This window comes from Bos grunniens, chromosome 4, assembly GCF_055505025.1.
Source record: "Bos grunniens cultivar Pamir isolate PY7600 chromosome 4, Bosgru_T2T1.0, whole genome shotgun sequence".
NCBI lineage: Eukaryota > Metazoa > Chordata > Mammalia > Artiodactyla > Bovidae > Bos > Bos grunniens.
In genome coordinates this window covers 75,144,385-75,160,052 of record NC_141168.1, presented here as the reverse complement: position 1 = coordinate 75,160,052, position 15,668 = coordinate 75,144,385, and the positions used below count along the sequence as shown (strand labels likewise).

The following is a 15,668-nucleotide window of genomic DNA, read 5'->3' as shown; positions in this document are numbered from 1 at the left end:
ACTACTTTTAAACAAACATACACCATTTTCAATTATATAAAAAATTATATAAAAAACATTTGAAGTTATGCAAAGTGTTACACATATATAGCAGAAAACCTTTAATCACCTCACTTGACTAGACTTTAATCAAGTCTATTCTCTTCAACTATGTTCCCAAAAAAGTATAGAGTCACCATTTTTTAGTCATTATTTTTTGAAAGATCTAAGAAATAAAATAAGAAATTTACTGTCATGTATCATTACATTGTATGATCATTACATGTATCATTACATGTACCATTACATTGATACAAACATGTATCATTACAATGATCATTACATGTATCATTACATTGACTTGCCCCTATGATATGAAGATGAACTGAACAATCTCTTGACAATGTTTCTACTCTCTTGATTCTACAGAAGGCCCTTAACCAATCACTCTCCTATCTGAAGGCACTCATGTCTGCTACCTCCAGGAGAGAAAGGAACAAAGTGATGGGCAAGATAATACATTTTTCCAGGATCTCTGATAATAAAATATACATCTGTTCCTACAGTCTCAAGTGTTTGTACAGATGTGTACAGATATAAGTACATATGTAGATTTGGAAATATCCTCAAACTTAAAGACAATAATAGTTTCTCTCTCTTGTCCATACCTGTCCACTTGTGCACATATTAATACATGCATTTTACTAACATCAACGCTAGTAAAATACCTTATAAAGATTCAAAGATTTTTGTTATTCATTCAATAAATACTTATTGAGCACTGGTTATGTGCCATGAGAGTGAAGCTGACTAGACCATCTCTCATCCTCAAAGAGATACAAAAGTTTTTAAACAAGTAAATTCAGCAGATTGTTCGGAGAAGGCAATGGCACCCCACTCCAGTACTCTTGCCTGGAAAATCCCATGGATGGAGGAGCCTGGTAGGCTGCAGTCCATGAGGTCGCGAAGAGTCAGACACGACTGAGCAACTTCACTTTCATTTTTCACTTTCATGCATTGGAGAAGGAAATGGCAACCCACTCCAGTGTTCTTGCCTGGAGAATCCCAGGGATGGGGGAGCCTGGTGGGCTGCCCTCTGTGGGGTCGCACAGAGTCGGACACGACTGAAGCGACTTAGCAGTAGCAGCAGCAGCAGAGGGTGGAGCATTGAGGAAGGAGCAAAGAGGTCTATGAAGGCAGGGACCACAGAGGAACAGAGAGGAGGGGTCACATGGGCTCAGTAGAGGAGGTGAGTCAGGACAGAGGCCTTAAAAAATGGCAGGATGTCTGCCCAGCGGACAGAGCCAAAAGGAATTCCAAGCACTATAAACAAGGTTGAAAGTAGCTAGGATTTTGGAACAGTGTGTGGGCTGCCATGATTGGTGCATGGATATGTATGTGTGTATGTAGAGGGAGTAGGTGACTGGAAAGGAATAGAAGGAGGCTGGGAAGAAACAAGAATTAGGGACAGATAGGGCTAAGCAGAGAAGGGCTTTTTAAAAGTGAAGTTTATTTTGGCTGTAGTAGAAACCAATTCAAGCTGGCTCACGCTGTTAAGTGGAGTTTAACGAGTGGCTATAGAGCCAGGTTTGGATTATGGCTTTGCAACTTCTTATGTGTCACCCTGGGCAGGTTACCTGCCGTCTCTGTACCTTCGCTTCTCTATCAACAAAATAACTATAGTAGGATTTTTGTTCAGATCAAAAGAGTTAATACCTGTAACACATCTGGCACACACCAAGTGTTTGATAGATGTTAGCTATTTTTAATTGTTTGTTAGAGCCTAAGAATATCTGAGCCTGATGAGAAGAAAGCCTAAAATAAGAGCTTGGAAAGCTCTGACACCTCAGGCAGCATTCCGTCTCTCTCCTTCTCCTATTTCTGCATGATCTTCCTCTGAGCCACTGTGGAAAACAGCTGCTCAGAGCTCCCAAAAGTTTATATCTGCCTTGACTGAGCTCATGAAGAGTTGGACTGTGATTGATGAGTGCTAATTCTAAATTCCTATACTAGTAAATTTGATTGACTCAGCTTGGCTTTAAAATTGGGAAAGGAGCACCACAAGGCTGTATATTGTCACCTTGCTTATTTAACTTATATGCAGAGTGCATCATGCGAAATGCCAGGCTGGATGAAGTACAAGCTGGAATCAAGATTGCCAGGAGAAATATCAACAACCTCAGATACACAGATGATACCATGCAAATGGCAGAAAGTAAAAAGGAGCTAAATAGCCTCTTGATGACAGTAAAAGAGGAGAGTGGAAAAGCTGGCCTGAAACTCAACATTAAAAAAACTAAGATCATGGCATCTGGTCCCATCACCTCATGGCAAATAGAAGTGGGGAAAGTGGAAGCAATGACTGATTTTATTTTCTTGGACTCCAAAATCACTGCAGAATGGTGACTGCAACCATGAAATTAAAAAGACACTTGCTCCTTGGAAGGAAAGCTACAACAAACCTAGAGAGCACATTAAAAAGTGGAGACATCACTTTGCTGACAAAGGTCCATATAGCCAAAGATATGTTTTTTTTCCAGTAGTCATGTACAGATGTGAGAGCTGGACCATAAAGAAGATTGAGCACCAAAGAACTGATGCTTTCAAACTGTGGTGTTGGAGAAGACTATTTGCCGGGAGCCGGCAGGAGGCACTCCGCCCGTGGCAAAGGTCATGAGGAAGGAGGCTCAACATATGCAAAGGTGGGATCGAGCCTCAGGAGTCCCCCTGGAAATCCTTGAGCATCTACCCCCATAACCAGAGCCTGCCTACTTTACTACTTTGTGCTCTCACCTACACCTCTGACTTTATGGGGGGCTGTCCCCTACCACCTCTTTCGGAGAAGGAGTTAACTTAGAGCTCCAGTTAATAAAAACTCCTGGGCATGACAAGAGTGTTTTAACCTACAAACTCCTCTGAAGGTTCTCTGGCCTGCCTGACAGGCTTGTCCGGCCACATGTGATTGCTCACAGCCTCCCAACTGTGAGAGGCACAAGATGCTTTAAACCTTCTAAAAAACAGGTTCCTTAGAAAAGTTAGAAAACCATTAGTGTAAGTATAGTGGGCTGATTAGAAATTGTATTGGTGAAGCGTTTTTCATTTGTTGAGCCAATGTTTGCTGCTAAGTCTCCACATCCCCTGCCCTTACACACATTAATGAATATATAGAAGAAATAAGTATTAACCTTTGATATAAATCACGTTAGACCTTAGGCTAAGTAAATTGTTTCCTTAATTAAAACCCACTACACCCTCACCCTATAGGAATGTAACTTTATCTGGTACCTTTGGAAGGTGGAGTCTTTTTTAAGAATAATCACCCCTGGAGAAATAAGCGTCCTGGTTGACTGACCGCTGTCACAAGGAGAGGGTCATAAATTGTCAGCAGGCCCCCTGGCCAGAAGATGATGTAACACCCCTAAGACCTCTGTATACATTTGTATGAAGCACCTGACTTTGATAAAAGTCAGTACTGCTGACCCCGTGTGACTTTTGCATAACATCTCAGTGTATAAAAGTAGACCATGGAAAATAAGGAATTGGGATCAGTTCCTCGAAATACTGGTCTCCCCATGTCGCTCGCTCTCTCAAACTCTGGCTGAGTCTACATCTGGAGCACAGAACCCACCAAGCTTACTAATTTTGCCTGGGCTTCTAAGATCTGACAGGGGAGGCCTCAGTGTCTCCTCTCCTTCGGGAGAACGGAAGGACGCCTGCGGCCTACGTAAGTGGTGCAAACTTCTTGTCTTGAAGTTTTATTGGTCTCCCGCGTAAACCAAGCTACTCAGCCTCTTTTCTCCACTAAATTTTCCTACTGAGCTATCCTCATTCTATTACTCTTTACATCTCTAATTAATATCTAATTGAAGCTATTGTATCCTGATCCTCACCGACACCATCCCTGCTTCGAACTCCCTGGATCAGCTGGGGCTGGACCTCAGCAACTATTGAGAGTCCCTCAGATTGCAAGGAGATCAAACCAGTCAATCCTAAAGACAATCAGTCCTGAATATTCACTGGAAGGATTGATACTGAAGCTGAAGCTCCAATACTTTGGCCACTTGATTCAAAAAACTGATTCATTGGAAAAGACCCTGATGCTGGGAAAGACTGAGAACAAAAGGAGAAGGGGGTGGCAGAGGATGAGATGGTTAGATAGCATCACTGATTCAATGGACATGAATTTCAGCAAATTCCAGGAGATAGCGAAGGACAGGAAAGCCTAGCATGCTGCAGTCTATGAAGTCACAAAGAGTCAGATACAACTTAGGGACTAAACAACAACAACAACAACAACAGTTTGGCTTGTGTACCCCATGGTTTAATCTGAGGCCAAAGTGATAGGGTAAAAACAATGCCATTGTAACCTATCGCCCTAGAATGGCAAGAAGAAAGGCAAAGGAGTCATTCATCTTGATTTCCAACCATTTTCAAGTCTGAACCATAGAGAAAGCTAAGTGCATGTGCATCTTCAGAGCTTTTACAGCTGCTGATGAATTACTTAAGGAATTTGGTGGTCTTTTGCCTTACATCCTCCTTAAACATTTCCAATTTGCACAGCCCTAACTCCTGGCGTGCAATTCATGGGGTCGCAAAGAGTCAGACACAACTGAGCAACTGAACTGACTGAACTGAACTCCTTTCAAGAATCTGGAAACAACCAATTGTGGTATATCACTATAAAAATGTAGTATATCCATACAATAGAATTATGACTTAGAAAAAGGAATGAAGATACATGCCACAACATAAACGAACCTTGAAAATATCAAGCTAAGTTAAAGACGCTAGATACAAAGCCATATGTTGTACTTGAAATATTTAAAATAGGCATGTCTACAGGGACAGAATGCTGAGCACTGAAGAACTGATGTTTTTGAATTGAGGTGCTGGAGAAGATTCTTAAGAGTCCTTTGGACAGCAAGGAGATCAAACCAGTCAATCCTAAAGGAAATCAACTCTGAATATTCATTTGAAGGACTACTGCTGTAGCTGAAGCTCCAATCCTTTGGCCACCTGATGCGAAGAGCTGACTCACTGGAAAAGACTCTAATGCTGGGAACGTCTGAGGGCAAGAAGAGAACGGGGTGACAGAGAATGCAATGGTTGGATGGCATCACCGACTCAATGGACACAAGTTTGAGCAAACTTGGAGAGGTCGTGATAGAGAAGGAACGCTGGCGTGCTGCAATCCATGGGTTCACAAAGAATCAAACACAATTTAGTGACTGAATAACAACAAACAACAACAGAGAGACAGAAAGTAGCTTAGTGGTTGTCAGGGACAGAGGGGAGGAAAGAATGGTGAGTGAGTGCTAATGGGGTGGGATTTCCTTTGCAGGTGATGAAATATTCTGCCATTAGATACAGGTGTTAGTTGCACAACCTTGTGAATATACTAGAAGTCACTGAAAAGTAAACTTCAAATGGTAAACTTATAGTATTTGAATCACATTTTTAAAAAAAAGTATCTGAGACTGGGTATGATGTCAGAATATCTGGTTTTAGTCTTCATACCCACACTCTGTCATTCAGAGCCACCACTTGCCCTTCCTACCTGAGGGCAGGGGCTGAAGCAGGCTCCACCCAAGGTACATCTCAGATCTAAGTTCTATGGGTAAGAAATTGGGTTCATTCCCACTTCAAATTAAAGTCAACCTCCCTCTTTCAATCTTCTGCCACTTGAACTGTCTTCTCATTCTATTTCCTATTTCAAAGAAAGAATTTCTGATTATTTTTTTTAAATACCTATTTTGAGCATATATACAATACATGGCAGTTGAATGGAAAATCTCACTTAACACACCCAACAACTTTGTGAACTGGCCTTTCCTATCAACCTTGTTTTACAAATGCAGACACTGAAGCTCAGGGGAGGAAAGGACATGGTCCAGGGCAGCAAGAAGCAGAGCCAGGCATGGAGCCAGAGCTGCCTAACTCCAGAGGTCACATCATGACCCCTGCACTGAGCTGCCTTTCTCCACTAACTCTTCCACTTGACCCAAATCTCATGCTCCTCAACATTTTCTCTAGCAATTTGTCAACTGATTAATTCAACAGTTATATCCATCATGCCCATTACTCTCGTAAGTGATTTTCTGTAGTGATTTATGAATTGGGAAATAACCCTAAATTCTTTGTCATATGTCAAATGTGAATCATATAGTAGTATTTCTTAATGAAGGTAATGCTGGCATACCCTAATGGGAAAAATAAAGAACAAACTTAGGCTACTATCCCATAAAGAGGAAAGATGAATGGCAACTTCATCTCTTGTCAACTATATTCCTTGTACCATTTACTACAGTGGTGGTGGTTTAGTTGTTAAGTCACATATGGCTCTTGTGACCCCATGGATTATAACCCACCAGGCTCCTTTGTCCCTGGGATTTCCCAGAGGCAAGAATACTGGAGTGGGTCTCCATTTCCTTCTCCAGGAGATCTTCCCAACCCAGGGATCAAACCTATGTCTTCTGCATTGCAGGTGGATTCTTACAGACTGAACCACCAAGACTAGAGTAATTTGTTTAATTAAACTAAAGTCTTCTTGTCAATTATCTTATAGCTCATTTACCATACCGAAAAAATTCTGTGTACAAGACAGCAAAAGAGACACTGATGTATAGAACACTCTTACGGACTCTGTGGGAGAGGGAGAGGGTGGGAAGATTTGGGAGAATGGCATTGAAACATGTAAAATATCATGTATGAAACGAGATGCCAGTCCAGGTTTGATGCACGATACTGGATGCTTGGGGCTAGTGCACTGGGACGACCCAGAGGGATGGTATGGGGAGGGAGGAGGGAGGAGGGTTCAGGATGGGGAGCACATGTATACCTGTGATGGATTCATTTTGATATTTGGCAAAACTAATACAATTATGTAAAGTTTAAAAATAAAATAAAATTAAAAAAAAAACATACCGAAAAAAGGTCATGCTTCCAGTCCCTCAATGTGTTTAAAATTTCTTAAGTATGTTACAAAATATTTCTCTGTAAAGGGACAGAAAAAATAAATTTAACAAGATCATCTGAGTAGTTAAACTTGATTGCAGCTAGTAAACAAAGATCACAATATATAGGACACTACTTAATGAAGTTATTAGTGGCTGCCCCTTCTTTACAGATATTATAGCCTAAATACTTGCATGTATTCATAACACGTGTATGTCTCAAACTCACACAGCTATGATATCCAAAACTGAACTGTAGCTAATGTCCAGGGATGTAGGGGTCTTGGTGATAATTACAAATTTGCAAAAAGTTCTACTTAGTTTTAATGGGAAGGATAACCAAAAATTAGCTCAAACAGACCCTATATTTTTATTCTTAGTGACAATGAAACAAAGCAGTAACAAAAACTTGTGTTCTGGAAATGAAAGATACAATCTATATCTACTGGTAAAGTACACATTTTTATTAAGTGGTAACTGTAGTGTTAGAGAAGACTCTTGAGAGTCCCTTGGACTGCAAGGAGATCCAACCAGTCCATTCTGAAGGAGATCAGCCCTGGGATTTCTTTGGAAGGAATGATGTTAAAGCTGAAACTCCAGTACTTTGGCCACCTCGTGCAAAGAGTTGACTCATTGGAAAAGACTGTGATGCTGGGAGGGATTGGGGGCAGAAGGAGAAGGGGACAGCAGAGGATGAGATGGCTGGATGGCATCACCGACTCGATGGACGTGAGTCTGAGTGAACTCCGGGAGTTGGTGATAGACAGGGAGGCCTGGCGTGCTGCGATTCATGGGGTCACAAAGAGTCGGACATGACTGAGCGACTGAACTGAACTGAACTGAACATAAGATTTACTAAAACTTGAAGTCTTAAAATAGTTACTTTGTTTTGTAAATCTATCCCTATTCATCTAGAGTGCCATATCACTCTGGGAATAAAATCATTAAGTTCTAAAGTTCTAATACCATGCTTTAAAGATAATACTGAAAATATTAAATTTTTATGGTACTTGCTTAATCTCTATTAGAACATGATATGATTGACTGAATCCAAGAAAACGTCTTGGATCTGAGCACTACATTTTCTCCCCAAACTTATATCTCATCAAATCTTGTCATTCTAGAATGGTCTTACCAAAAAATAAATTAAAAGCATAGGAAATTATAAAAGCTTAAGTGAAAAACTGCTAAGATGACTGATGTATTAGCTGAGCAAAATTATCTAGGAATTACAAAGCAATTCATGCAGCATCTAACAAAAGTTTAATTTATGCAGGGTCTAACAATTTGAAGTGTGGCTGCTACTCATCAGAACTGCAAACCTGATTCTCAGGTTTTAGAAAGCCAGAACACCAAAAACTAAGCAATATGCTTTTAGAGCCAGAATACTAAGTATTGAGTAAAATGAATTTCAGTGTCTGGACAAGGAACAATTTTGTATGAAAGGATATTTAAATAGCCTTTCATTGAGCAACCACAATGAGCCTTGAAGATTTACATGATTGAGCTGGAATTCAGTGCCAAAGACAAGAGGGAAGCATTTTTTTCTGGGATACACAAAGAGATATCCATAATTAAACATCAGTCCTCCCTAGGGCAGCATGTTTTCTTATATTGACAAGCAAAATGAGGTATTTCAAATCATGTGTTACTGGCATACAGTCAGCTTTTGTGTAGCTATTGTTTTCATGTATTTCTGGCCATTAGGCATTTGTCTATTTTTGGTCACTGAGACATACATTTTAAAGAATTCTGGTTTTACACAGAAGCATATGTAATTATGATAGAGGGATTACATTTATACAACAATATCTTAAGAGTAATTATGGCCTTATTTAGGCTGGTCATACACACATATTATATTCAAAAGAGAGTGACTATAACTTTAGTGTAATCAGTACAACTAAAATTAACTATAAGCGGAAAAAAAGGGCTTCTCAGGTGGCTCAGTGGTAAAGAGTCCACCTGCTAATACATGAGACGCAGGTTTGATCCCTGGATCAGGAAGACCCTCTGGAGAAGGAAATGGAAACCCACTCCAGCATCCCTGCCTGAAAAATCCCATGGACAGAGGAGCCTGATGGGCTGTAATCCATGGAGGTCACAAAGAGCTGGACATGACTGAGCACACACATGCATACACACACGTTTAACTAGTTGTGATAAGCAAGGCAAAGTAAAACATACAGCTGGGCCTAGAAAAGTACTTCTGGAATTTTTTTCCACTTATACGCATATGTGCTCAGTCACTCAGTTGTGTATTGGCAGGCAGTTCTTTACCAGCTAAGCTTATCACACACTAATTCCACAATATATTGGAAAAATGCAAATAAGTCATATTTGCTTAAAATTTCATCAGTTAAAAGTGTTAGTCACTGTCCATGGAATTCTCCAGGCAAGAATACTGGAGTGGGTTGCCATTCCCTTCTCCAGGAGATCTTCCCAACCTAGGGATCAAACCTGGGTCTCTTGCACTGCAGGTGGTTTCTTTACTGACTGAGCCACCTTAAATCAGAGCTTAATGATAGATTATGTATTCAATACTTTTGTTCTACCTCAAAGACTGCCACATTATTTCAGTCTGATTCCTATAGCTACAAAACTATCAAAAAGCAGCAATTCTGTTACATTTTACCTTCTATAAGACTGTTATTTTATTTTCTTATCTGTACCCTACTCAAATCTTCTCCATTCTATTTAAATTATAAAGACTATATGACACTTAAGTACCAAAAATTTAATGTGCTTTTGTTTCCAAAATGATCGTTTATCTAAAAAGACATTTAATCTTGTTTTCTATTATATTATTTATAAAGATTAACTGTTTAATGATTTTCAAGTTATTTTATTAAATTTTGTTTTTAAGATAACTTACCACTATCACATAAACACACAAAAAATTATTTGGATATTACTGGAACTTAAAAAAAGATCTCAATTACCTGTCCATCCACATAAAAATCATGTCCTATAAAAACGCCAAGTGACCGGTGGGAGACCTGAGCATTTGATTATGGAGGTCAAACTGCCATCAATAGACTTCAAGTTCAGAAGTTTCTTCAGCCTCTATATCTTAGGGCTGGAGGTCATGGGAAGACTACGTGTCACTTAGCCAAACCAAAATACATTCTAATTCAAGTGAAACTGCATTTTTACAACCTTTCAAAGTCACCATGGAAAATATATTAAGGCCAAGGTGTCTTTAAATAATTTCTAACAATTTTCAATTCTTAGTTTTTCGTTTGGCTTATAGCTAAAATCTGAGGCATATGATACATGCATCATATATATTCTTTCAGTATATGTTTACAATATACTTATAAATGATACTTAATGACTCTTCTCATTTCAAGCCTCCATCTTGGCAAATGATGGTTACTTCATTCAGCCAAGTTCTCTCAAATCATCTGGAGCTATAATCCTCAGATTAATTCCACCTGAGAACTGTTTCTCTGTGTGTATGCTTCTTCCCCACCCCAGCCTGGTCTAGCCAAAGGAAGTACATAGAAATCCTGGACTGTGAACAGCAGCTGCTTCAAGTATCAAGATTTATAACTGACAGGGAAGCCTGGCATGCTGCAGTCCATGGGTCGCAAAAAGTTGGATACAACTGAGTGACTGAACAACAAGTTTTACTAAATATTTTCTATGTGGTGAGGGCTTTATCACCTCCTTTCATCCTTGCAACTGCTCAACACCTTATGAAGCAGGTGCCATTGTCATCAGCATTTCATAGATGAGGAAATTAAGCTTAGTAAGCAACGTGGCTGAGCCACATGACTAATGAAGGCTGGGGTCTGGATCTGTGAGCAGGTCTCCCCGACTGCATGGTGCACACTCTTACCCCACCCACACCCCCCACATATGCTCCTTCTGGTCCAGGCTTGGCTGATGTCAGTGTGCACCTGGACTCTTTCCCTGCCCTGTCACATCAGACCTTTAACCATTGAACAGTCTCTTTGCATGCACTCCTGGACCTGACAGTTTGTTCTCCATGCTGACAACAGAGTGATCCCTTTAAAATGAAAGTCTGTTCAAGTCACTCCTCAGCTGAGACCCTCAAAGGACCCTCTGCTCCTGGATGCTCTGGCTCTGGTCTCCTATCCAGCCTTATCTCCTTCCCTCTTGGTTCCAGGTCAGTCACTCCAAGGTTTTCTTTTCATTCCTAGAACACAGGCAGCCTCTTCCCACACTGAGGCCTTCGCATCTATTGTTCTCTCCTTCAGGTGTGCTGTGCCCCACCTTCCACAGGGAGCTAATTCCCTCTCATTCTTCACATCTCAGCTCAGTACAACTTCCCCAGGAAAGCTTTTCCTAACTATATGCCATTTTACTCCAGTTTAGATTTCATTTCTCTGTCACACCCTTTCCCAGCACTCAGTACATTTCCTAGCTAGCCCCTAGCAAGATTTACTATTACATATTTATATGGTCATTTAAATAATGTCTCTCCCACTTAATCAATGTAGACGAGTGGTTCTCAAAATTTAGTAGGTATCAAAATCACCTCAAGTGCTTATTAAAAAACTGAAAACTGTCTCACCGCCCACAGTATCTAATTCACTGAGTCTGGAGTAAGGCCAGGAACTCTCTAGTTACAAGTTCCCAGGGATGCTCAAGGTGTGGACCCTGGACTGATCCAGTACAGTGGTTCTCAACCCTGGATAAACAGTAAAATCACCTGGGAGCCAACGCCAAGCCCTGTTCTCAGGGGTTCTGATTTTACTGGGGTAAGGCAGAACCCAGGACATCTTATCCCAAATACTGCATACTTATCCTAGAACTGTTTTTATCTAAAATTTAAATTTAGCCAGTATCCTGTACATTTTTATTTGTTAAATCTGGTGACCCTACTTGAAAATCCTACATAACATAACACATAGTATAGCATATATTTAGGTACACATATTGTTTATATATATATATATATATATATATATATATATATATATGTAATTATAACTGACCTCTCACTTCTACAGAGCACAGTAAAGGTGGGAATAAAAAAGTGGAATTTTTAGACTTAAAGAGAATTTTATTTTTTCTGAAGACCTTAAAAGTAGCAACCAACAGATTATAAAAGCTTATCTGGGATCTTTTAAAAACAGGGCAAATTCTCAATGTCAGATAATTTTAACAAGATGATTAAATGACTTCTTGGTTTCTTTACCCTGAGGCTGTGAACCTCATCTTAGGTCAGCAGGGTACCACTGCAACCTCAACATTATTGCTCTGACATCAAGCAGTAATGCATCTGGGCAGAGCTCTGCTGAGACTCAACATAGAGGGGATGCTCCTTCATATATCAAAAGTAGGTAAAACTTATTTATTTAATAAATACCCTAGGAAAAATAAAACATTGAACACATGGCTGCCTTCAATAAAGAAATTCTTTCTCACATTAATGGAGGAAATCTCATAGTTTTCTAATCTCAGAGTAGGATCAGAGATTTCATGTCTTACATAAATTGATACAGTAAATTTGCATTTTTGATGCTGTAAAGGGTCTACTGAATTCCAGATTGGCATGTTTATCAAGTTATGGGTAAACTACAGATTTTCAAATCTAGAACCCTCTGTGATCAGTGACCATCACATAGCCTTCTGCCCCCACTTAAGTAAACTTCCAGGTCTCTGGGTTAAGGACAAAGATTCCATATAAGTATTTTAAAACTTCCAGGTCTCTGGGTTAAGGACAAAGACTCCATATAAGTATTTTAAATATTACATCACATTATTTTATGAATACACAGAGAATGCAATGATTTCAACAATTATTGCTATCTTTCACTGTGTGTGATGCTTACTTGCCAAACAATATGACAGTTTTCACCTTCTCCAAGATTTTAAGAACTGTTTATAAAAACAGGTTACTGAATAAATGCATGGCATCAGAATGAATTCCAATTCCATCAACCTAAATGACAGAACACAGGAATCCACTCAAATCCCACAGGAGCAAGTGTAATAGGAGCAGTACACAGAGAGAGGAATAGATTGGCCATCACACCAAACTCATGGTTGGTTGCATATTTATGACTTACTTCAACTCACTTAACTTCAAGCAAACATACAAAAATCACTTCAGATTTTTTCTCTGAAATAATAAATGTCAAATACTTTTAGATATTTCAAAAATAAGACCTATAACTGTGTAAAATATAGCTTACCAAACCCAAATGCATTAGACCCTCCAATGCTCTGTGAAGCCTTAACACTGGTAGACGTGTATAGTCCAGTCACCAGCAAGCCGTCAAAGAAGGTGCTTGTCGAAATTGTCACTGAAACACAGGGGAAAAAAGAAACCTCAATTAATACAGTCAGAATAATGAGATACATTTCCGAAGTGTTGGACACTGTCAAAACAGTCTTTCCTCATTATTAACAAATTATTTTTATACTATCCCTACTTAGTATTTCCTTAATATCAGCAATTACATAGGAACAAAAAGAAACTCAGAACTCCAACGTCTGTAATCGCTGGTCCTAAATTTAGCACATCAGCCCCACCTTTCTGCTTTCATTTACACTTTCCCTAGCTATGTGCAAACTCAACAGAAAATAACGTGGTACTGAATAGTTGCTTTCCCACCTTCACCACCACCCCTGAAGGCAGTCAAAGGCATTGCTGGAGTTTTGGCATTGTGATGAAACACTCTTATTTTCTTAACTATTCCATACTGTGGGAAACAATCTGACATCAGCTGAAAGCAGAACAGTAAGTTGTGCTGCACTTCTTATTGTTAGTCTGTGTTTCATAGATGAAGTCTTTAACAAAAGCAGGCTAATTTGCATGAAGACAGTCAGCCCTTTTCCTTTTGAAAACAAGAAAAGAAGACCACTACATGCTTTAAGTTTTAGAACAAAGTCTACAAGAGGAGTCCAAATGGTTTCATAACCAGAAAATCAGGATGTTCCTGAGGAAAAAAGGGTTAAATTAACTGCATCTGTACACTACTTAGGTTTGGCTTCTTAAAATTGTATCTTGCTCACAACCCTAAAAGTTGGTCATAACCTCCTCCTTGAAAATAATTTTTTCTCCTGCATTGCCTTTATTATACCAAGATGAAGTCATTTGTAGGAAGCAGCCAAGAGAAGGTATTATTATTGTGGCAGTACACAGTATAAGACTGAAATCGCTTGCTGGCAGTAAGGAGAATGACCAGTCACAATAACTGTGATGAGAATGTTTAAATTAAACTCCAGGAAATCCAGTGAGTAGAGCAGAATGGTTTGAAACGTCCATATCATAAAACATACATAAAACACATGTATCAACAGAAGAGCCTGACAACACACTACCCCCAAAATGACACTGGATGTTGAAGTAAATCGTCGCCACATTCTTTAGTCAGATTTGAGTGCTGGCATCTAAACCACATGAAAACCATTCAGCGGGGCACTGAGATAGTAGTTTATATGCATTATCTCATTTCATTATCAAAACATCTTTGTAGAGGGGGTACTGTTACTATTCCCAGGATACAAGTGAGGAATCTGTGGCATGGAGCAATGAGGAACCTTGCCCAAGACCATCTGATAACATCTAAACTTTTTGATGCTGTTTATCTGGCTTCTCTCCCATTTTTTTCTCTGCCTCTCTGCCCCCACCCCCCTGCCCAACTGGATCCCACAGTCGCAAACTGGCCATGGCCAAACTTTTGTTCAGTAACCTCTTTCCCACATTATTCACATGCATTAGGAGTATTTCAAAAGCAAGATGAAAGCTATAGGAGTCAATATCACTGTTGACTAGAAAGGAAGAAGGCCAAAGGCAGTCAGGAGGTATCCCATGGCATGTTGGTTAAAACCTAGGCCAGATAACAGATGAGATCTGGGTCCTGGGCCCTCATATGCTGCTACCTGTTCTTCAGCAAAACCACTTTGCCTCTCAGAGTCTAAATTTCCTCATTTATAGAATCACAGCTTAGTTGTCAGCCATCTGTTTTGCTTATTACCCCAGATTCCCACAACTGGTTCTACTGATCCCTTCATCCTTCAGTTCCGTGAGATAAAAAGGTTCTTAAACGTCCCCCTCCCATCTAGGAGTTTTAAAATTAAGTCACTTCCTGTTAAGTTGCCTATACTAACCACAGGACTCAAATGCTGTTGTCTCAGGTCATCCTTCACAGCCTGCAGAGCCTCAATGTGGATTCACAGGACCCTGCTTTTACTTACTGCCTCTCAATCCACTCTACTCCAGTCCAGCAAGATGGCACCTATCTGGTGTTAATGCACAAGCACAGCCACTGTGGATTTCTCTCCATTTCCTTATGCTTCTATTCTGGTTCCTATTCCCAAGATTATGAAAAATGTAAGGGCTTATGGTTTGGGGATTGAGGCAAAACTAAATTTGAGTCTTACCCGGTCTCTACCTTTGTTCCATGTGTGATCCTGGGGTGAGTCACTGACTGTTGCTGTTCAGTCACTAAGTCATGTCTGACTCTTTGAAACTCCGGGGACTGCAGCACACCAGGCTTCCCTGTCCTTCACTATCTCCCTGAGTTTGCGCAAAGTCATAGATATCCATATACAAAAAGGAATGATAATACTATCAGGTTTACTGTAAAAAATAAAGGCAAATGTTTATTACCTATCAATGTATCCAGACCCTTAACACATATCATGCATATAGTAACGAATCAATAAAAGTGAGTTACTTTTCCCTGCCCTTTTGTAGACCTGAAAGCCCTGCTTTGCTCTTCCCTTCCTGAGAGCTGGGCTTCTGTACAGACG

At 39.8% G+C, this 15,668-nt stretch overlaps 1 protein-coding gene across 2 annotated transcripts in view; it reads right to left on the bottom strand.

Annotated features, from left to right (window-relative positions):
- RELN (reelin) overlaps positions 1 to 15,668 on the bottom strand; it is a 557,372-nt gene that overhangs the window by 471,712 nt on the left and 69,992 nt on the right. For both annotated transcript variants that reach the window (XM_086397037.1, XM_086397038.1), the window contains exon 2: positions 13,103 to 13,213. In XM_086397037.1, the coding sequence (XP_086253163.1) occupies positions 13,103 to 13,213 (111 nt within the window). The remainder of the gene's footprint in view (positions 1 to 13,102; positions 13,214 to 15,668) is intronic.